Source organism: Bombyx mori, chromosome 5, assembly GCF_030269925.1.
Source record: "Bombyx mori chromosome 5, ASM3026992v2".
Taxonomy (NCBI): domain Eukaryota; kingdom Metazoa; phylum Arthropoda; class Insecta; order Lepidoptera; family Bombycidae; genus Bombyx; species Bombyx mori.
This window is the reverse complement of record NC_085111.1, coordinates 17,733,278-17,757,217: the sequence shown is the minus strand read 5'-3', so window position 1 is coordinate 17,757,217 and position 23,940 is coordinate 17,733,278. Positions and strand designations below refer to the sequence as shown.

Genomic DNA, 23,940 nt, shown 5'->3' with positions numbered 1-23,940 from the left:
TGCTCGCCGAACCCGTCGCTTGCGACGAAGAGCTCGACGAGTAAATTCACCCATAGACACAGCCCACTGAGTTTCTCGCCGGATCTTCTCAGTGGGTCGCGTTTCCGATCCGGTGGTAGATTCTCCAGTTCGAGCTCCGAGAGCTCACCTACAGGCTAGGGTAACGCTGAAATAGCCTCTCCAGGTTATCAGCATAGGTAGAGAAAAAAAGAAGAAAAAAAGTACGTATATAATTTAAAAAATGGGTACCCGCCTGAGAGATTCAAAGCCCACATAATACGAATGCACGATATACGTGCGTCCATTCCTTTGGCCCCGTATGGTTTCTTGTTATTAGATGCAGAATCGATTTTGATATAGGTCTGCCACTTCCACATGTAAGGTCAAATTGACAACACTTTATAAAACAAATTATAATTTTTAATACACTTTTATGAGCGTTATACGTATGTTAGTATGTAGCGGAATATATGAACATGTTTTTGTGCCCCTTCAAAACGTCGGTTTAACTCGAAATTTGACGTACTTCTCAAGGACCGATGACAATTCAATTACACCCTCTTCAGCCAATTCATACCCTGGGCCAGGAAGGTTAAGTACCTGGGTGTCACCCTGGATGCATCCATGACATTCCGCCCACATATAAAATCAGTCCGCGACCGTGTCGCGTTTATTCTTCGCTTCCCTCGGAACAAGGTGACGCTTTACAAAGCTTGCATAAGACCCGTCATCATTTACGATAGTGTGGTGTTTCCTCACGCGGCCCGCAGACACATAGACACCCTCCAATCCCTACAAACTCGTTTTTGCACGTTAGCAATGGGCGCTCCGTGGTTCGTGAGGAACGTCGACTTATACGACGACTTGGACCTCGAATCGATCAGAAAATACATGAAGTCAGCGTCGGAACGGTACTTCGATAAGGCAATGCGTCATGATAATCGCCTTATCGTTGCCGCCGCTGACTACTCCTCGCATCCTGATCACGCAGGGGTCAGTCATCATCGTCGCCCTAGAGTGGATCGCTAGCTTTTTGGATGGGCGGAGCATCACGGTCGTTGTAGACGGTGACTGTTCTGATACCATGACCATTAACGCTGGCGTTCCACAAGGTTCGGTGCTCTCCCCCACGCTTTTCATCCTGTATATCAATGACATGCTGTCTATTGATAGCATGCATTGCTATGCGGATGACAGCACGGGGGATGCGCGATATATCGGCCATCAGAGTCTCTCTCGAAGCGTGGTGCAAGAGAGACGATCAAAACTTGTGTCTGAAGTGGAGAACTCTCTGGGGCGAGTCTCCAAATGGGGTGAATTGAACTTGGTTCAATTCAACCCGTTAAAGACACAAGTTTGCGCGTTCACTGCGAAGAAGGACCCCTTTGTCATGGCGCCGCAATTCCAAGGAGTATCCCTGCAACCTTCCGAGAGTATTGGGATACTTGGGGTCGACATTTCGAGCGATGTCCAGTTTCGGAGTCATTTGGAAGGCAAAGCCAAGTTGGCGTCCAAAATGCTGGGAGTCCTCAACAGAGCGAAGCGGTACTTCACGCCTGGACAAAGGCTTCTGCTTTATAAAGCACAAGTCCGGCCTCGCGTGGAGTACTGCTCCCATCTCTGGGCCGGGGCTCCCAAATACCAGCTTCTTCCATTTGACTCCATACAGAGGAGGGCCGTTCGGATTGTCGATAATCCCAGTCTCACGGATCGTTTGGAACCTCTGGGTCTGCGGAGGGACTTCGGTTCTCTCTGTATTTTATACCGTATGTTCCATGGGGAGTGCTCTGAGGAATTGTTCGAGATGATACCGGCATCTCGTTTTTACTATCGCACCGCCCGCCATCGGAGCAGAGTTCATCCGTACTACCTGGAGCCACTGCGGTCATCCACAGTGCGTTTCCAGAGATCTTTTTTGCCACGTACCATTCGGCTATGGAATGAGCTCCCCTCCACGGTGTTTCCCGAGCGCTATGACATGTCCTTCTTCAAACGAGGCTTGTGGAGAGTATTAAGCGGTAGGCAGCGGCTTGGCTCTGCCCCTGGCATTGCTGAAGTCCATGGGCAACGGTAACCACTCACCATCAGGTGGGCCGTATGCTCGTCTGCCTACAAGGGCAATAAAAAAAAAAAAAAAAAAAAAACCTCCTTACGGATCCATCAGATCCAATAACCCTTGTATTAGATGCCGTCCGTTAGGTCCGTTAGCAGGAGTAGAGACCCCGGTAACCGTAGTCGTCGAACCCAGCAAAGAGTTCGACGTCCAACCTAACCTAAGTATCAGCCCGTTGAGTTTCTCACCGGATCTTCTCAGCGGGTCGCGATACTACTTAATAATTAATTAAATAATAATAACAATTTTGTTTTTCTTTTGATGTGTCCCCCGTCGGACAGATTCCTTTTGTTTGTTTTAAGTTTATTTTATACAAAAGTTTAGACCTTTTATTTATCGACTGAGGCACTACGAAGTCTGCCGGATCAGCTAGTCAATCATAAAAAAAGACAATTTAATATTTTAAACAGTTAGACCCGTTATTTACTTTTAGCAGTCAAAACAACAAATTCATTTGAGCGCCTTCTATTTTTCACTTAGCAAATGGGAAACTATTGTATTTGCCTGAATGTATTCATTAATAAATAATTTGTAATACTTAATGTTACTTAAAACCAAAAATTATAAATAAATCATAATTAACAAAAAAAAACACTAAAAAAGGCGCTTTTATAGAAAGTCTAACTAAAAAGAAAGAAAATAAATGAATTGTAAAAAAAGCGCGGTGTGCTTTATATGATACATATTATCAAAGTGATAATCCTTCTGCTCATATTTGTCAATAAATAATTTAAAACTATTGACACACACACACCCCTCGCTTTTTTACAATAAAATATTTTTTTCTTACACTATTTTTAATTCAAATTTATTAAAATTTATTTTTTATTTTTTAGTTTGATTTTCTATAGATGCGTATTTTTTAGTTTTTTTAAACTAATATTATTTATTTTTCACTTTTTAGTTGAATTTAAATTTTTTCAATATATTTTTTTAATATTGAATTGTCATCGGATATTAACAATTATGCCTTTCGAGATAATCCCACGTTTTGAAGGGGGTCAAAATCATGTTCAAAGATTACGTTACATACTATCTAGAGTTACATACTATCTAGAAGCTATTATCAGCGTATTATGAGATCTAAACAAAATGCAAAAACATTATACTAACGACATCTGTAAGTGGTCTGGAGAAACAATTGGGTTAAGGGGCAAACGGTACCTATATAGTTGTTACGAGTAAATTCGAACTTTTCGATTCGAAACGGTTCGAAATAAAAAAAAATGTAACCGAAAAGGACAATGCCCAAAAGTGGGCCAACTTTATGTCTAAACTTTTTGTACTTGAAAAACTATGCCTTATTTTTTCACGTGTTTTAGTTTATGTATCAACATTTCTTTCACCCTGGCATTGTTTTACAAAAAAAAAAAATACTTATTTGATAACACCCCAAAACTGAGGTGAATGAAGTTAGCCCCTCAAAAATTTCTTTTTTTCCTATTTTATACTTATTTTCTATTAATTCGTTTGTTCATCATTTGTTCATGATTGTTCACTGTTAATAATTGTTTGTTCTGCAGTTATTTATTTAAAAAAAATATTTAAAAATATACCTACAAGTTAGCCCCTCTAATGCAATTTTTAATATTTTTTCATCCTTAATAACTCGTAAATATTCATTTTCGATTGTTCTTATATAAAACACGTTTGTTCTCTTTCGAAATTACTCGTTTTTTGTTTAATTTACTATTTTTATTAGTTGAATAAATGTATGCAAAATATGTGTACTGCGCATGCGTCAACTATAATGCCTAAACTTTCTACGCGGTTTTAATCGTGAAAAAAAAAACAAATATAAATCCTGAAGGAGCAATTAATTGGTATACAGTTTAATTAAAAAAATTAAAAAATAAATAAATGAAATAATGTGCATTGGCGTTAAGTTAGAGCAAATACATTTTTTCCATCCTCCTACTTATCGTTATGAAGGTATAAAAAAGATAGGGAGTTCACATAGGTAATATAAACAAATAAGTAAATATGTTCATTATTTATCTTTCAAGAGATAATATAGGTATACATTATAATAACTTTTTTACACAGTCGAAATTATATTCCTAACATTAGTAAAATAACATTTTAATACGATAGGTAAGAGGATGGAAAAAATGTATTTGGTCTAACTTAACGCCAATGCACATTATTTCATTTATTTAATTTTTAATTTTTTTAATTAAACTGTATACCAATTAATTGCTCCTTCAGGATTTATATTTGTTTTCTTTTTCACCATTAAAACCACGTAGAAAGTTTAGGCATTATAGTTGACGCATGCGCAGTACACATATTTTGCATACATTTATTCAACTAATAAAAATAGTAAATTAAACAAAAAACGAGTAATTTCGAAAGATAACAAACGTGTTTTATATAAGAACAATCGAAAATAAATATTTACGAGTCATTAAGGATGAAAAAATATTAAAAATTGCATTAGAGGGGCTAACTTGTAGGTATATTTTTAAATATTTTTTTTAAATAAATAACTGCAGAACAAACAATTATTAACAGTGAACAATCATGAACAAATGATGAACAAACGAATTAATAGAAAATAAGTAGAAAATAGGAAAAAAAAATTTTTTTGAGGGGCTAACTTCATTCATCTCCAAAACTGAGTATGGCACAGTTTTTAAATTCGCCAATAGGCAAAGGGCTTAGCCCATACAGCCTTATAGTAAACCTATATGCTGCCAAACGAAAGAGTTGTCTGTGACTTGAACAACAAATTAAAAAAAATAGCTAATGGTTATAATTCACAGACTTTTTTAGTTTATTTTTGTTCAATTCAATTTTTATATATTGTAATAATAATTATTACTTTATATAATTATTTTTAGATATTAATGATTCCATTAGTAAAAATCTCAATGGCCTACCATTACTCTATTCTTATTAAATAATATGATCAGAGAGTTTTGGCGGCAACCCGAGTGAAGCGTCACTTGAAGTTTTATTTTAATGTTTTTTAATAGTTTATTGTGATGTATAATATATAAATTGGGTGTTGTTTTGTGTATTAGACGTCAATAATCGTTGTTCACGATTATTGAGGAATTGGAATAAAACTGTGGCTAACATAGCAGTGACTGTTTTTTTTTTCAAGATAAAAGATCTGCGGAAATTCACGCTCACTCACTTTGGACCCAACAAATCTTACAGAAAATTAAAATATTTAATGAGCAATGTTCCGCATGCCTTTCCGATTTACAAATGAAACAAAACAAAGTTTTTGATTTTGACGTTTAGTTTTGACTTCAGTTTAAAATGCTTAGAGATTCGCGGTCTGTTTTAAATAATCTATTTGAAATGAATTTTTAATAGTTCACCTATAAAATATTTCTAGTTAGTTTGTATTTCCTTTCGACTAAAACGATGGCTACCCCAAAAAGTGAAAAAGATCTGCATTTGCCCCTGTCCAGGGTTAAAACAATAATGAAAAGCTCACCGGACGTAGAAGCAGTTGGTCCAGAACCACTATATTTAGTCACTAAAGTTACAGTGAGTTTTCTAGAGGTTAACCTAAGTTAAACTAACCTAAACTTCCCAAGGCGATTTTTTTTTATTTATTACTTCGACGGTTGAACGTGCTCACGACCCACCTGGTGTTAAGTAGTTACTGGAGCCTATAGACCTCATCACTGTGTGAATGTCTCTACCCAACATGAGACATGAGGTTTCAATTGTATAGTGTAACAGCTGCCTCGCCCCTCAAACCGAAAATCATTACTGCTTCGCAGCCGAAATACCGATGTGCGCCCTACCGTAATGACTAGTTTTATGCAATTTTTTAAAATTTTATGAGTTTGATTTTTATTACACCAATTACTCCAATGATTGATGATATTCTATTTTGAATAGTCTGGACAGTATTTTATAGTACAACTGAGACTTAGATCTTATTTCGTAGGTTCTTAGAGTGGTGACAATCACATTGTGATAGCTATGGACTCCGATAAAGATTATAATCACACTAATTTCCAGGAATTGTTTGTAATGGATCTAGCAAAGAGGGCACACAAAAACAGTAATGCCAACTTCCTAGAATACAAACATATTGCTGATATTGTTCAAGAGGATGACACTTTAGACTTTCTCAGAGAGATCATGCCTCGAAAGATCACTGTGCGTCAATTCAAAGAGATGATGGCCAAGAAAGCTGCCAAGAACGGTGATGATTCAAGTGAAGACTCCAGTGAAGACAGCAGTGAAGACTCATCCAGTAACAATGAACAAGAGTGATAAGCTGTAAGTTAGAATAATTTAATTTACTAAATTTTTACTAAATTTTAATAAATAATTTAATTTAAGGACTAATACACTAATTTAGTTTTAAAATGCGTGTAGTCATAAATACTTTTCTCAAATATATTTAAGAAAAAAATTACATGTAAAGATCCTAAAAAAGTAAATAACTACACTGGAATTACTTGATGTAGAAGTCTAACTCATCAACCCTGGCAGTGATTTTTCGAATGTTACAGACTAAATCTTATTTATTTATTTTAAAACATAACAACATTCCCAATACACCAATAGTGGCCTGTTAGTGGATGCACAATGTTTTAAATAATTTAGCAAACTAGATGATCGTGATTTTAATCTTCAAATGTTATAATTTCAGGAACTACAAACACTAAGGGACAAATTCACAGACTGAAGAAAAGTGAAGAATTTAAACAGAAACAAATGTTGAGTGTCTCCTAATCTGTGCCAATAAGCCTATTCTGGCGTTGGGTTATTTTTATTAACTTAATTTTACAAATTGGTTTCTTTTCTTTCATGAAATGTAATAACATTTACAAATATTGTGCTCGTCAAGTATCATTTAATTGTGTCATTAAATTGATGATTGTGTCATTAAATGATAGAATTCTGCCTTTGCATGTTGTTTGTTAATCAAAATGTTATGCAATTAAAATTTGTATTACTTATGATTACTTTAAGTTTTTCAAATATTAAAGTGAAATAAATAACAGAAAGTTTATAAATTATATTGCTAAAACTTTGATCTGGTGTAATCTAAAAGTAATTGTCATTTCATGGACCATCTCAAACTATTTGTTGTGTGACACTTTTATCAAATAATTTCAACTATAATTAAGAGCACTGAAGTATGTTTCTCACAATATCTAAGGCATACAGGAGTATAATTGAGGCCGTCAACGCAAAAGTGGCCTAACCCACAATTTTTCATAATCATGTTTATAATTATGTATATTGCAATCTATTTAAAATATAATAAATTTTGATGCAAAACTGGCATATTCATAGTTTCACCCATAGGTAATAGATGACTGTAAACATTATTTTTGCCCCTATTGTTTTTTGCGTACTCAAATTTAAACTCGTGAAAATTTAAATATCTCTGCTCCATAATAACTATGGTAAGCTTTGGCCACTTTTGCGCTGACGGCCTCAATTGTCACATGAAGTTGGAGTTTCAACCATACAAGTGATTGAAACTCCAACTTCATGTGACAATTGAGGCCATCTGGACTCATAATTGCATTTGATCTGTGCTTAGTGCGAGTTTTGTAGATGTAGATTAAATATAGAATGAATTGTAAACATTTCATGTGAGTGGGATTTTTATAACTACTATTTTTTTTATTATTTTTGTTTTTGTTTTTTATAAGCATTGTAGGTAGCAATGCATTACCCATGGCCACACAAAGTCTATCGAAGCTTACATGTAAAGATATTTAAAAAAAGAAATCCAATGTTTTTATGCGGAATGTGCAAGTTGTTTTATTGCAACAGTATGGTATTATTTATATTTGTAAACAGTCATTAAAAGTATTTCCTGACTAAGTTGGGTGAACAAACACAGAACAGAAATAAAAGAATTTAAACTTCCAATAGCTGCATATTGCAATGTTTTTAATTCATATCCATCCATTAAAACTCCATTGTTCTATCTCTATCACATTTTTATTTTTTGATTTGTACGCTCTCTATTGAGATTTTTTCATTACAAATGATACTAAATACTAATAACATTTTTCTAAATATGGTAAAATGTAAGATTCAAAAAATACAAAAGATTATATAATAATATTTATTTTTACATAATAATAGAAATATCATTTTATAATGATATGGAATACCCCAGAATGAATGAATGAATTAACAATAAAAAGCCTTAATTGCGTTTTCTGTACTTTAATAAGAAAATGAATTTTAATTAATATTTTATTTAAACAATCTTAGGAGATGTATGGAAATGGTAGTGCAAGGTAGAGGGGGAAGAGGTCGACCGCAGAAGACATGGATGGAGTGTGTGAATGACGATATGAGAGAAGTGAGTGTCGATATGCCGGCTGATAAAAGAGAATGGAAGAGAAAATTTTGCTGTGCCGACCCCACCTAGTGGGATAAGGTGGAGAAAAAGAAGAAGAAGATTTAAACAATCTTATTAAATTAGGCAAAACACAAAACTCTGCACTGAATGACAGACAGGTGAGTAATTCCGTCCAAGAAAAATCATTTTTATAAACAAAGTTTTTAATGATAAAGGTTTTTTCTTTATACATAATTATATTACAACTATTTTTGTTCATTAAATAATGTTTGGCATATCACTTAATTTCTTTGTTTTAAACAATGATGATACCTTGAAAAGGAACAGAAAATAGATAGAGCATATTCAGAGGAATTGATTCTGTAGTCGTGACACGCATGTTCAAGTCACATTACGACGCCACGATGAACGGGTTCGTTACCGTATCTTCATAAGATTCAATTTTCTTTTCATTTTTACTCGTCCTAATCAATTTTAATTAAGCTACGATCAATAATCCAAATAGCAGAATTAAATTCTTAGCGCCTGAACGAACAAGTTCGTTTTATATTTTGTGATTGCTGATAAATATACACAGGCGTTTGTAATGCGGTGATCATGGTTCATAATTTTTTTTATTATTGCCTTTGTGGGCAGTCGCGCATACGGCCCACCTGATGGTAAGTGATCACCGTCGCTCATGGACGTCAGCAATGCTAATATTTGTCAAGCAGTTACGAATACAAATGGTGTGATTATTGTTAGGATTGACTAACAAACTATGGCTATATTTAGACAATATTTTACTATAGAGGCACCTTGGCTTCGTTTCCCTGGTGTAGTTGATGTGCAGGCAAAAGCAATGGTAAACTTCAAATGTATATTTTTGCTTTAGATACGTAAATGGAGTTACAAAATTTGCGAGTAAGTAAAGTCATGTTCTCGGTCTTTAGCAATACTTTTAAATTGATTTCGCTAAAACCACCACTACCATCAATAGCAAACACTAAAAAAGAACCAAATTCTCTACAAATCTGTATGTTTTTCCGACGCATCTTTTTTTTTCCTACTTAATTAACTCGCGATGATATATTGGGTTCATTGGCGCGCTCACAGGACTCAGTCTAAGAGGCTTTACTAACATCTCCCCTAGCAAGAGAAGTGCTTCGTTGAATCTACAGCCGTATCGGAATCGCGACCCACCGAAAAGATCCGGCGAGAAACTCAGCAGCCTGTGTCTGTGGTAAGCGAGATTAAACCTAAAAGTAATTTTAATTTTACGTACAAATTAAACTTGATGTTTTTCTTTTATTTTCGTACGTAATTTATGTCATGATTGTATAACCGTATTATGTAATCTTATATAGGTAGGTACAAAATTCGGAACGTTCACCTCTAAAGATTCTTTTTTTTTTATTGTGCAACGGAACGTTATAAAACGGCCAATTCAATTTGAGGCTGTATGAATCGATCTGATTCCAGTACAAGTGCAATCTTCGGTGTATTTGATTGCAATAATTTATTACTGACTCGGTGGTGTAACAGTTAGCGTCCCTGACTGTTGCGCCTAGGGTCGTGGGTTCGATTCCTACATCGTGTAAACATTGTCTGATGAACAGGCTTTTTTGCCTTTGTCTGGGTATTTATTATCTATAGATGTATATATTTAAATATGAGTATGTTTATCACGATCTGAAAACCATAACGCCTAGAATCTTAAATTGGGACCAGATGCGTGATTTGTTCCCAGTAAAAATCTAATAGGTATAACAGAACGACATTCAAAAGTAGTTATTTTACCTTAGATTAACGATTAATCAGATAAGGTACTGGAAATTCAAATATACTTAGACTTGAATTATTTTCATTATACATAAGATACTCTTGCTTTAATTGTACAAAATCTCAACAATGAATCGGTTTAGCCTTTCGTAATTTTTATGTTTAACTGTTCACTATCATTCATGTTATTTAACATGATTTTTATTTTTTATTGCTTATATGGGTGGCCGAGCTCACAGCTCACAGCTCACCTGGTGTTAAGTGGTTACTGGAGCCCATAGACATCTACACGTTATAACGTAAATGCCGTCACCCACCTTGAGATATGAGTTCTAAGGTCTCAGTATAGTTATAACTGCTGCCCCACCCTTCAAGTAACCTTCACCCTAGTAATTACGCAAATTATAATTTTGCGAGTTTGATTTTTATTACACGGTGTTATTCCTACACCGTGGAAGTCAATCGTGAATATTTGTTAAATACGTATTTCATTAGAAAAATTGGTACCAGCCGACGGGATTCGAACACCGGTGCATCGCTACATACGAATGCACCGGACGTTTTATCCTTTGAGCCACGACGACTTTGAAACTACTTCGTCTTTCGATACTTCTTTATAATATTTAGAACTCCTAAGTTAAGATGGTCTAAAATCATATTTACTTAGATTAAGCGAGGAAGTCAATCTAAGTAACGCCACAAGCTAAGCCTTAAGAATATTTTTTGGTCCACTCTACAATTTACAAAAAGTCTTCGCTAACTAACCTAATCTCTACATAATAATATTATGTCATACAAAACTAACTTCGTAAATATTTTTATGAGCCTTTTCAATTATTATCGGCGTTTTTGCTCTCAGTTGGGCAACATGAATACCATGCACGAGGAATAACGTCAAAAAATCAACGCACAATTGTTTTGCACTTAAACCAGACAGGACATTGGTAGCGACCAGACCAGTGATAAAGAACAACAATTGTACGATGTTACTCCCTCATTAAATTTCCTCGTTGTTCTAATAATTGTACCGTTAAATGAGTATGTCATTTAACGGTACAATTATTCGCCTATCCATTTCAATAAAGCGGCACGACACGAGAACCCTCTCATCGTGGCCGCCGGTAACTACATTCCCGATCCTGCGTACAGAATGGAAAGCAGTCGATATCGCCCAGAACACGTCATTTCGGATCCTCCCGATCCACTAACGGTGCTTTTAGGTACCCCAAGCGCCGGTCATCGTTCTCGTCGAACCCGTCGCTTGCGACGAAGGACTCCAGTCAATTAACTCTCAGATACAGCCCACTGAGTTTCTCGCCGGATTTTCTCAGTGGGTCGCGTTTCCGATCCGGTGGTAGAATCTGCGAAACACGGCTCTTGCTAGGGTTCGTGTTAGCAACGTCATCAGGTTAGAGCCTCGTCATGTTATTATGTTTTATCGCGTAGATAAAGATTCGCTAAAACATTTTCATCATTATGTAGCTTTATTTAGCCAAAACTGCTTCGCAAAAAATATATCCGTGACTGAGTTAAGTAATTAGTATTAGTATCGTCTGGAAAATTAAAGGGCCAAAGGCCCAGAGAACATAAAGATGAACCCACATTAAATATTTTTTTACGTAAAATATTTATTCGACATTGAAATGCTTACGTAACGTCAATTTGTTTAACCCAGTAAACAGAGCCTGTACATACCACCAATGGATAATGAAAGACTTTTAGTCTGTTTGTTTTGTGTTATGGATCTTAATTGCGAATATTGAACGTGATAATTGCAAAATTATACCGAAACATGTACGTCGCTCCGGTACTGCTCAGCCAGGAACGGACTCAACCAGAGTGTGCCATTGGGAAGCGATTCTCTGCGAACAAATAGATTGTTAACATAATATACCTATTTTTTTACTGCTTTTATGGGTGGACGAACTCACAGCCCACCTGGTGTTAAGTGGTTACTGGAGCCCATAGACATCTACAACTTAATGCGCCATCTACCTTGAGATATAAGTTCTAAGATCTCAGTATAGTTACAACGGCTGCCCCACCCTTCAAACCGAAACGCATTACTGCTTCACGGCAGAAATATACAAGGCGGTGGTACCTACCCGTCCGGACTCACAAGAGGTCCTGTCACCAGTAATTACGCAAATTATAATTTTGCGGGTTTGATTTTTATTACACGATGTTATTCTTTCACCGTGGAAGTAAATCGTGAACATTTGTTAAGTACGTATTTCATTAGAAAAATTGCTACCCGCCTGCGGGATTCGAACACCGTTGCATCGCTATATACGAATGCACCGGACGTCTTATCCTTTAGGCCACGACGACTTCAAAATATTCAATTCAATTCAGGTCCTCGTGAAACAGCTTCTATCTATATTCTACCTCGAGTGTGATGGTATGCCCCCAACACCGCCCATAGATCCCAGCAATGCAAAGAGTACCTCCATGCCGCTGACTTATAAATTACTTAGGTATCCATCGTTTGAAGCGCGACATGTCGTAGCACTGTGACAGAACACAGTGACTGGGAGTCCATTCCAGACCTTCATAGTAAGTATGAGAAATAAAATTATTTTTAAGGCTCCTTTACACTCATTTTCCGTTTATTGATTAAGATCAAGTATGTCCTACGTAAATACAAACATATTAAATGAATACCTTATTCAACATGAGTAAGTACATTACGTGAATTACTGTCGCCTAATACTTATCACGTTACAGTTATCACGATAATAGCTCCAGTTGAGAAACGGCTAGCCGGTTCAAGACGTAACACATGCACTGATAAATTAGAATTGTATGGTCGGTTGTTGGATTCGGCTTGAAAGTAGCCTTTACCTGTACTTTAAGGCCGATTATTCCTCGTTTACAATGTGACACTTAGGACGTTCCTTTGATCAAACATAACACATTGTTTCACGCTTCGAGCTTTTGTGGAATAAGCGGAAAAGCCGTTGTATAAAAATAACAGGTATTAACAATAACTTTTGAAGCAGGGTGATGGTATCAATTTTTTTTTTTATTGCTTAGCTTGGTGGACGAGCTCAAAGCCCACCTGGTTTTAAGTAGTTACTGAAGCCCATAGACATCCACTGCGTAAATGCGCCACCCACCTTGAGATATAAGTTCTAAGGTCTCAAGTATAGTTACAACGGCTGCCCCGCCCTTCAAACCGAAACGCATTACTGCTTCACGGCAGAAATAGGCAGGGTGGTGGTACCTACCCGTGCGGATTCACAAGCGGTCCTACCACCAGTAAAAACTACCTAAAAACTAACTACTAATAATTTGGTGCTAGCTACCCACTGCCATGAAGCAGTTATGTGTTTCGGTTTGAAAGCTGAGACCTTAGAACTCATATCTCGAGGTGGATGACGGCATTTACGTTGTAGATCTCTATGGGCTCCAGTAATCACTTAACACCGGGTTGGCTGTGAGCTCGTCCACACATCTAAGCAATAAAAGACAAAAAATACAACATACTCGTTTATTATCGACATTATTAAAAGTCAGTAAATAAACACTGCAAATAGACTCGATCTATTAATGAATCAGCAGCTTTGTAATTAATTATATAGATAAAAAACCTAGAAAAAAAAAGTTGATACGTTTTTAATGTATTGTTTTCTTCCAGCGCGATTGCTTCGACGATTTACAGATGACTCGCGTGTGACGCAATAATGCGTAGTATTAGGCTAATTATTGCAACGTTCAATCATAGGGTTTTTTTATTGATCTTTTATATCTATAATTATATGGGACATTCTAAAAGCGGTTAAACAATAATAAAAGACTTAGGTAATTGTACGTTCATTGGGTTTTTTATTGATCCTTTATCTATATATTAATACGTGAAGCAAAAACTTTGTGTCCCTTTTTACGAAAATTGCGCAGACGGAGTAGTATGAAATTTTCCACACTTATAGAGAATATAGAGAAGAAGTGCACAATGCTAATATTTTTTAAAAATAATGCATAAAAGATACATTAAATCAATAAAGAAAACATTACACACACTACAAACCATGTATTTGACGCACACACGCATGCATACTATTTATTGTCAAACTTTTGTTCTTGACGTCTGTGGTCAATTTGAGAATAGATTAAATATTGTTTGTCTTTATTAATATTTTTTTATAGTGTAGCCTTGGCGAAATTTGTGATTATAAAAGTATAAAATACAATCATAATTGTGTACAAACTTACAATTCCAATTAATTATAGTCAAATTTCGACTACTGTGGGACCTCTAGTATCTATAATGATATGTGTGCTTAGTGCGAGTTTCTTAACGTTCTCGATAGCGTAAAAGTTAACCCAATTTTGTATGCAGTTCGAACAGCGCAGGGGCGCTAGGAGCAGCAGACGTACGCAAACGATCCCATTCCATACAAATTTGAGTTAACTTTTACGCTATCGAGAACGTTAAAAAACTCGCACTAAGCACAATGGAATATTTTCAAAGTGGTTAAACAATAATAAAAGACATGATTGCGTCTTCTGTACAATATTAAAAAAACAACATTTAAAGACTTTGTTTTCCACAAATTACTTTATACAGTATTCTTGAATTAAATAAAACTGAACTAGTCTTTTTTTTTTCAATGACAGAGAGTTCAGTCAATCTATATAAGAAAAAAACTTAAAAAAAATAATCTAAAAAGGTTTTATCTTAGAGTATACATAAACAGGGTTTTATATAAAAATTACATAAACAATGTTTTGTCTTTATATGTCAAGTTGGTTTCGTCGTGTAAGTTGAATTTGGTGTTAGATAAGAACATCTGAATTTCGTTACAAAGGAACTTAATTATTGCGAAATTAATTCATATTAATGCAAAATGAATTAATATTATTTTCGCAATTTCGCGGTCGGTTTGTATGCACTCTGCGCTTGGACATACGTCGTGTATTTACGGTGACTATGAAGCGTGACGAATTGCACGAAGCGGAAACTTCTTTAAAAATTGCTGTTAATTAAGCAAGATTCTACTAGCTCGTCCTGAGCGCGGGTTTTTAACTAGACATGTAGCGCAGACTAGAAAATTCCTTAATAAAACCTATTCTGTTTAAAGAATACTGATGTTAGTATTCTAAAAAGTAAAATCATAGGGAATTAAATTTATAATTGTAATAATAATAACTAAGGTCACCAATGGTCATCCGCCCCCAAATTACGATTCCCTGTACTATGGGGAAGCAGAGACTGAAATGCATACTTATAAACATTTAATTATAATATACCTACATGATGGTAAGGCGACAATAAAATATTTTTTTCTTACACTATTTTTAATTCAAATTTATTAAAATTTATTTTCTATTATTTAGTTGGGTTTTCTATAAAAGCGTATTATGCTAGTCTTTTTAAACTATTATTTATTTTTCATTTTTTAGTTGAATTTAAAAAAATTAAATTTCTTTTTTTTTTAATTTTTTTAATATTGAATTTTCATCGGTCCCATATGTATACCAAATTTCGAGTTAATCCGACGTTTTAAAGGGGGTCAAAATCATATTCAAAGATTCCGTTACATACTAACATACGTACGTCTGAAGTTAATAAAAGCCTATTAAAAATAGCAATCATCCCACATACATTTATTAAAGACAATGAGCGCCCAGATAAAGAGCAAAAAAAGCCGTTCATCTCACGAATCTGGGAATCGAACCCACGAGCCCCACGACCGACGGCGCAAGTCGCAACTTTTAGAGGCGCTAATCCTCTAACTAACTAATAACTACTCCACCGATTTTGTCAATTGCTGAAATAATAATAGCTACTTAGTATCATCTTAATGATACACACATGCAAATCAACAATTTGCATTTGTAAGATAATCTTGAAATTCTCGTTAGCGCGAAACACGTTTATGCCTGTTTTTTTAAAATTCTAGTGCAAAACAAACATTTTCTTTTTATTGAACGCTAAATTATCTGCCAGTCATTTTTTTTTTGTAATGAGTTGATTTCGCACGGAATATGACCTTTTTGCATGTTAGGAGTTCACTAACCGTCACCGTCAATAGTCGTCGTTCTGGCTTAAGCCTTCTCCGCCAATAAATAGGATTGAGAATTGCACAGCAGGATAGAAATTAATCCCTCGCTAACGTATCAGGTTAATAAGATTTGGAAACGAATACGTCCAGAAGATGTTGAAGTATCTAGTGATAATGAGAATTACAAAAAAAAAAAAAAAAGAATAAGATGTTATTTTAAAATCATGGAGCATCTTTCATGATATTTGGGTAATTCATGTAGGTATAATTAGTGGGAATTGGCTTATACTTCAGAAGGAGCTGAAGATAAATATTTTAGAAACCATGGCATGCGATAGTTTTCATAGTCGTAGGCATTAATTTTTTTTTGTTTTTTCCCTGCCTTATAGCTGGTAGTCTAAGGTTCTATTCCAGCTACGCTTATAAGATGCTTACTGTGTAATACTTTACTTTACTTTCAGAATTAATTCCAATTACTCAAAGGAAAGCCTAGTTAATGGATGACTTTCTTAACACGTTTGTTTATGCTTAGCGCATTACGCGAATTAGCATTATGGTAAATATTGTTTTCAATATTCAATGTATGACGACCAGCATTTGACGTAGTCGACGAATTATTTTTCTAATAAATTATTTTATTACATACAACCAATCAATATAATATATTTGCGAGTATAATATTCAAATATAAGTCAAAAGTTTAAGAAACATTTTTACTTCAATTATTGATTATTTTTATCTTACAATGCCTGACGATAATTAAGTCGCCATACATAAAAAAAGTGTTTGAAACTTCAGAAAATTGAAATAACTAATAAAGGAAGGCAATAAAACTGTATAATTAAGGACAAGTTTTTACTTGTATATCAAATTAAGTATTATAATATTTAACATCATTAAAACACTTTGTTAACATTAATGATTAATGAATAAAACGGTGATCAGATATGCACCTCTTTCGAATAAATCGTATACTTACAACCAAATAAACCAAAAGTAGTTGCCGCGTGGAAAATCAAGGTGAGCGGTCGAACGCCGCCTCGCGAACACAATGATATTAAAACAAGCGAGCGCATTCTCGTTACAAACTTACACCGGAGCGGATTATTCGCAGGCTGGAAAATCGAAACAAAATTAAAAACGCATATGCCGTTGCCTACATAAAATTAAAAAAAAAAGTGTACATTGTAGCTTCGGACATTTGAAGTTGGAATCTCGATTCGCGCGCTTTTCAAATTCAGCTTTACCTTTGTGTGTTTAAAAATCGAACTGTATACATACTTATTTTTTTATATACACCGAAGTTGATTTAAAAAAAATGACAATTTACAGTAAAATAGTTCAGATCATATTGGTCAGTGTGTGATGAATATCGTGAAGGATTTCGAGTTTGAAGGTAAGTTACTAAGGATGTGAAATATTCAAAAAAATAATACGATTTTTTATTTATTTATTTACTTTTCGAAGGTTTACAAAAATTATATGTAAAATAAATAGATTACAGGATAGAATTAGAGATATGTTTGGGGGATACAGCCTCCTCGATCTGTTGGTACTGCATTATCTGAAGTAGTAACATTACTATTGTCCGATGGTCGAGAGAATGCGATCGATTTAACATTAAATGAGACCCTGAATTGTAATAGTAATTTTATGTAGACACAGCTTTATTTTTCACTAGATGGGACTTTTAAAGCGGGTAACAAGAAGGCAGTTCTATTATCCGTTATAAGAAGGGGAATCATTTGTCAAAAGATTATCATGTATTCACTATTTTTATTAGTGTTTACAAAACCTATAAATTACGTATTAAAAACGACGAGTATTATAAATTGAAATAAAAATATTTAAGACTTTTTTAGGACTAAGAGTTACTATTGTTCGGCCACTGACAACGCTATGGAATTTCAACATAGTGTAAAATTCAAATATAAGATAATGTATTTTAGTATCGATAAGGCAGACAATAAAACCTTTTTTATACATCATCAATAACAAAGGTCAAACTGTTTCGAAAGGTACAATCTACAACAGCGGTCGGGGAACCGGATTAAATTACCCCAAATGGGGTAAAATGAAATTTTGGGGGGTAAAAATGAAACTTTTGTGAGTAAAAACTATATATTGAACTGAAACTTCTTTAGAATCGTTGTGATTTCAAATTATCATGGGGGCTATATTAAGAAAGATGCTAAAAAGAAGCGATTTCGTTTTTTTTTGTTCTTCGCCATGAGTGGTTACCGTCGCCCATGGACTTCAGCAATGCCAGGGGCAGAGCCAAGCCGCTGCCTACCTAATATCAATATCAACTTATAATTCCTAATAAATATAATACCTAATATCAACTTACACAAAAATATTTTGGGGTAATAATTAAAAAAGTTCCTCGACCGCTGATCTACAAGCATCTACAACACCTCAACTTTATAACAAGAATATCGTATATTAAGGTGTGAGCGAATCCGCTAGCTAAAACTATATCTAGAGCAACCGATAATATCTCTTCCTAGTCTGTGGTACCAGTTTATAAACCCGTTTTTGTAGGTAGCTACGGTACTTCACTTGACCAACTCACGACATAGATTACTTAGATATAACAATTTACTGAGACAGGTAGAAAGGAAAATAGTTACATAAATGGAAACGTATTAAGTCAGTCTTGCTTCTTTTTTTTTACATTGATGGGTGAACGAAGTCACATCCGTAGACCATAGACAACAGAACGTAACTGCATTAGTCCATAAAGAGAGATAAAGTCAAACGCTCATTAAAAAACAGCTGTCCCACATTTCAAATACATTCACATATTAATTTCATTTACTTCAGACATTACATTAAAAAGACTTCACATAGAATACAAAAACAAATTAAAAGCAACAGCCTTAAGTTTCGGAATAAAATTAAAACAAAACCACCGTAACGTATAAGCCGGTTTGGATGCAGAGTGCTCAACATGCACACTTGCATTATTAGGGTAGTTCAGATCCATCCGCGAGGCGAACAGCCGCAGGTAGCTACTGTGACTGCAGAAATAGCCAAGTTTGTGGTAACCGTACCCTTCACTTCGACAAAGCGGTACGACACGAGAACCCTCTCAGCGTGGCCGCCGTTAACTACATTCCCGATTCTGCGGACAGAATGGAAACCAGTCGACGTCGCCCCAAACACGTCATTTTGAATCGTCCCGATCCACTAAGGGTGCTTATAAGTACCTCAAGCATCGGTCGTCGTTTACATCGAACCCGTCGCTTGCGACCAAGGGCTCGACGAGTAAATTAACCCGATGGTCAAAACGGAGCCTTTTTTATTTTTCGGAGCTTGACCGAACGTCACTGGTAAGTAAATAAATAATCAATACGTACAAAATTATTTAACGAAGCGCGTACATTGATATTTTTGTTCAAAGAATGACGTCACTGATCGACACAAGCAAAAAAAACTAAACAAGAAATCTGGCCAAGTCAGGCCGAGACGCACCACCTTTGATTAATGTGATTCGGAAACTTTAATGTGTTGCAGTTTTTGTGACAACAAAAACTTAAGTTGGAAAAAACGATTTTTATTCCGCTAGATGATGTCAGCAAACCATAATTATCTATACTACATTCTATAGTCATTCTATATTCATTCGACAGTGGCCTTTTAAAGTAAAAAAAATTGAAAAGAAAAATGATCAATGCATGTCCTTCGGGTTTTAAGTTTATTTTTTTTATTTCCTTCTCCCTGTTATCGAACCTCAATATGCTGACGCGATCGTTATCCGGGTTTTTTCATTTACCATTATGAAAGGAGCTTAATCCGGGTGATAACCTATCTTTTTGCTTTATTTCATCAAAATTCATTCTACCATTTTCGTAGTTGACCATCGAACGTAAAACTTTTACATTTATCCATACTTACCACAAAGGATCAGTGTCAATACGAAAGAACAGCTTTATCCCTAAATCGATAGCATAAAGTTTCAGAGGCCATTATCGAAACATCGCTATTACAAGAGGTCGCATTATTTGAGTATTCGCAGAATCTTCGTAGCTGAATTTACATATTCCCAATTACCTACGTATAATCCGAACTTAGTAAATAAAATCCCAAACCTCAACAATACGACAATAATTTGAAAGGGGAAGCAATGAACGTGTTTATTCTTTTTTTTTCTACCTTAGCTGATAGCCTTGAGAGGCTATTTCAGCGTAACCTTAACTAGTAGGTGAGCTCACGGCGCTCAAACCTGACGACGTTACTAACACGAGCCCTAGCAAGAGCCGTGCTTCGCAGAATCTACCTCCGGATCGGAAACGCGACCCACTGAGAAGATCCGACGAGAAACTCAGTGGGCTGTATTTGTGGGTTAATTTACTCGTCGAGCCCTTCGTCGCAAGCGACGGGTTCGACGAGAACGATGACCGGTGCTTGAGGTACCTAAAAGCACCGTTAGTGGATCGAGAGGACGTTTATTCGTTATTATATTATCATTACGTGTTTTTCCCCCTACCTATTCGCCAGTAGCCTAAAAGGCTATTGCAGATACGCCCGGACCCGTACTACCGGACCCGGACTACGCCCGGGTAGGTGAGCTCACGGGCTCAGCCTAAAATAATTTGCTAACACTAGCCCTAGGAAGAGCGGTGCTTCGCTGAATCTACCACCGGATCGGAATCGCGACCCACTGAGAAGATCCGGCGAGAAACTCAATGGGCTGTGTCATTATGTGGCTAATGACAACATTGTCACCGATTGGCACGTTCACAATCTTGAACCACAAAATACAAGCACTCGAATTCATTGTCACGAATGAACACATTGTTACAATCTCAAATCGAACTGCATTTAATATCTACAAGTAGTATGAGGCTCAAGGTAAGAAACAAGTACCAACAGGTTTTTATAAAATCGTAAGGTTTTTATAAAGGTAGGTAATCGAACATTGGAACTGAGATTATATATATAAAATACTTTATGTTTTTCACAATTTCTGTAAATAAAATGCCTGGAAGTGATCACTTTTAGCGATAAGACCTCCTATTGTACAAACATACCTGCCTGTTATCTGTTTTGAATGTTAATTATGTTTTGGTGTGCAATAAACTATATTCTCTCTCTCTCTCTCTCTCTCTCTCTCTCTCTCTCTCTCTCTCTCTCTCTCACACTATGTTCTTCTAGGCAAAATCAAAAGATCGAATTATGGATTCGCAATGTTTCTATCGGACCTCAGTGTTCAATGTGATTCAATGGTTTATTCCATCGTAGCTTCTAAGTCCTTTCTTAATACCTAAATTGATTATCGTAGTTTTAGTATAACAATACGTCATTAATTGCGCAATATTATGTAGGTATATCATATTATGACGTAATACTTAAATTCCTTCCCAGTTAATCAAATACAGAAGATCTATCGGAATTAAGACAAAATACCATTCGGAATACAAATAGTGGCCATTGAATTTTACATGAAGTTGTTTTCCGCGTGTCATTGTGGTCACTTCGTGAAAAGAATGAAGATTCTTTCTCTAAGCTCATTAATAAATAAGAATGAACAAATCTTATGAAATTTCACTTTATTGTCAAAATTATTCTAAACTAGCTGACCCGGTAAACTTCGTAGTGCCTCAATCAATAAATAAAAGACACAAATATAAATAGGATTAAAATAGTTCTCTACATTACATACAATGTTACAAACTTATACATCACCAACGTATAGTAGGATGTATTGTGAGATCGGCACCCCTACCCCTTCTATTTCTGCCGCGAAAATATTGTTGCAACCTGGCTTGAAGATCGAGACAGCCTTTAAAAAATCATATATGTTTTAACGCATGGATTCCCGAAACAAGAGAGCAGACGGGGTGCGTCTAGAGACTTCAATCTTGCTTTTTATTACTTAGCGACCCGCCCTCGCTTCGCTTCGGAAACATTAATTTTTATTATTGATAGGCGAGTCCCGCCATGTTGCGGGCGGTACGACAATAACTGCGGGTGCCGCCGCGGGGCGAAGCTAGTCTAAAAAAAGTAGACTAAGTTACTTCTTATATCATCAGCTACCTATTAGTGAAAGTCTCATCAAAATCGGTCCAGCCGTTCCAGAGATTAGCCGGAACAAACAAACAGACAGACAGACACAGGACAAAAATTATAAAAAATGTTATGTTGGTGTATGTACCGTATATAAATTCATATGCATATAGTAAAAAGCGGTTATTTCAATATTACAAACAGACACTCTCCAATTTTATTTATATGTATAGATTTAGTGAATATTTAATCCCGTTGAAGTTTTTTTTTTTTTTTATTGCTTTCGATAGGCAGACGTGCTTACGGCTCATCTGATGGGAAATGATAACCGTCGCCCATAGACATCCAAACTACATCAGTGACTCAGATGCGCTGCCTATCCTGGCCTGGATGGGCAGCCTTATGTATGTTACACCGGCTATCCTGACCTTCAGACCGGAACACAGTATTACTGTTTTGCGGCAGAAATAGACAGGACGGTGGTACCAACCCGGGCGGGCTTCTACACAGAACCCTACCACCAGTAGGGATACTAGGCCACCATTTTAGCTTTACTACAAATTATTACACCCTGTATATAGACATTTAGGTGCATTACGTGTTTAATGTTTTAAGGAGGTCTGAAATATACATAAAAAACCTGATTGAATGACATTGAATGAGCTCTAGATAAACTTGCACGTCCGCCTGTCGGCGACCTTCGCTTCGTTTAAGGTCAAATATTACGACAGACGCTAGGAAATTAAAACAATACGTAACATGTAAAGAGCGTGGTAGTTGCAAATGCGTTATGTTTTGGCGTTCTACATGCAAAAAGTACGAGCATTTGTGTAAGGCTATTTGTATATGATGGATGTGCATACAATAAAAACATGAGATTTTCGATTAGGAATTCATTCATTACTGGTGATAGGACCTCACGTGAGTCCGCAAGGGTAGGTACCACCACCCCGCTTATTTCTGCCGTGAAGCAGTAATGCGTTTCGGCTCGAAGGGTGGGGCAGCCGTTGTAACTATACTGAGACCTTAGAACTTATATCTCAAGGTGGGTGGCGCATTTGCGTTGTAAATGTCTATGGGCTCCAGTAACCACTTAACACCAGGTGGGCTGTGAGCTCGTCCACTTATCTAAGCAATAAAAAAAAAATAGGATCAACAATCGGATCTGCTAGTTGTTGACGAGCACGGGCAGGATATTGTGTTATTCTAATGGGAGAGATCAAATTTGTATGGAGCTGGACAGCGTCCCTACGTTTGAGGCTTGAGGCGCTGTTCCAACTCCATACAAATTTGAGTTAACTTTTACGCAATCGACAAGTGAAAAAACTCGCACTAAGCACACAATATGGCGGAACAACCGAATGGTCGCAGAAGACTTGGCAGACGCAAACTCAGATGACATAGAGCAGGCGCTTAAAGGAATCGATATCAAAAATGGTATGGAAGGGGAAAGCCCTGAATAGAGTGTAAATAGAGTCTGGAGAGACATATATAAAGCCCGCGCTAAGCTGTAAGGCCTAAGACGGTGATGCGGATGATGATATTAACAACCATTGTGGTTTTTCTTAGTTTTCTTTAATGTTGAAAATGTATTACATAAAATATACTAAAACATTGAGGTCTCCGCGAACGTATTCATTGTGCTTAGTGCGAGTTTTTTAACGTTCTCGATAGCGTAAAAGTTAACTCAAATCTGTATGCAGTTGGAACAGCGCCCCTAGCAGCAAACGTCGGTAAAC

General features: G+C 35.9%; 2 protein-coding genes across 2 annotated transcripts in view; both read left to right on the top strand.

Annotated features, from left to right (window-relative positions):
* Window positions 1-4,903: 4,903 nt before the first annotated feature.
* LOC101740858 (chromatin accessibility complex 16kD protein) lies at window positions 4,904-7,978 on the top strand. The gene is made up of 3 exons (XM_004923833.5): window positions 4,904-5,617; window positions 6,101-6,364; window positions 6,741-7,978. The coding sequence occupies exons 1-2, from the start codon at window positions 5,492-5,494 to the stop codon at window positions 6,356-6,358; spliced, it is 384 nt and encodes a 127-aa protein (XP_004923890.1). The 5' UTR covers window positions 4,904-5,491; the 3' UTR covers window positions 6,359-6,364; window positions 6,741-7,978.
* A 9,189-nt stretch (window positions 7,979-17,167) lies between these two features.
* Window positions 17,168-23,940, top strand: part of LOC101741240 (uncharacterized) — a 27,665-nt gene continuing 20,892 nt past the window's right edge. The window contains exon 1 of the mRNA XM_004923835.4: window positions 17,168-17,585. Coding sequence (XP_004923892.1) covers window positions 17,555-17,585 — 31 coding nt within the window. The 5' untranslated portion in view covers window positions 17,168-17,554. The remainder of the gene's footprint in view (window positions 17,586-23,940) is intronic.

What these genes read in the sequence shown, in the direction of transcription:
- LOC101740858 (XM_004923833.5), top strand. Translation starts at nt 5,492, where the DNA reads ATGGCTACCCCAAAAAGTGAAAAAGATCTGCATTTGCCCCTGTCCAGG. An exon ending in ATTTAGTCACTAAAGTTACA is followed by an intron (nt 5,618 to 6,100) that starts GTGAGTTTTCTA and finishes ACTAATTTCCAG; the next exon opens with GAATTGTTTGTAATGGATCT.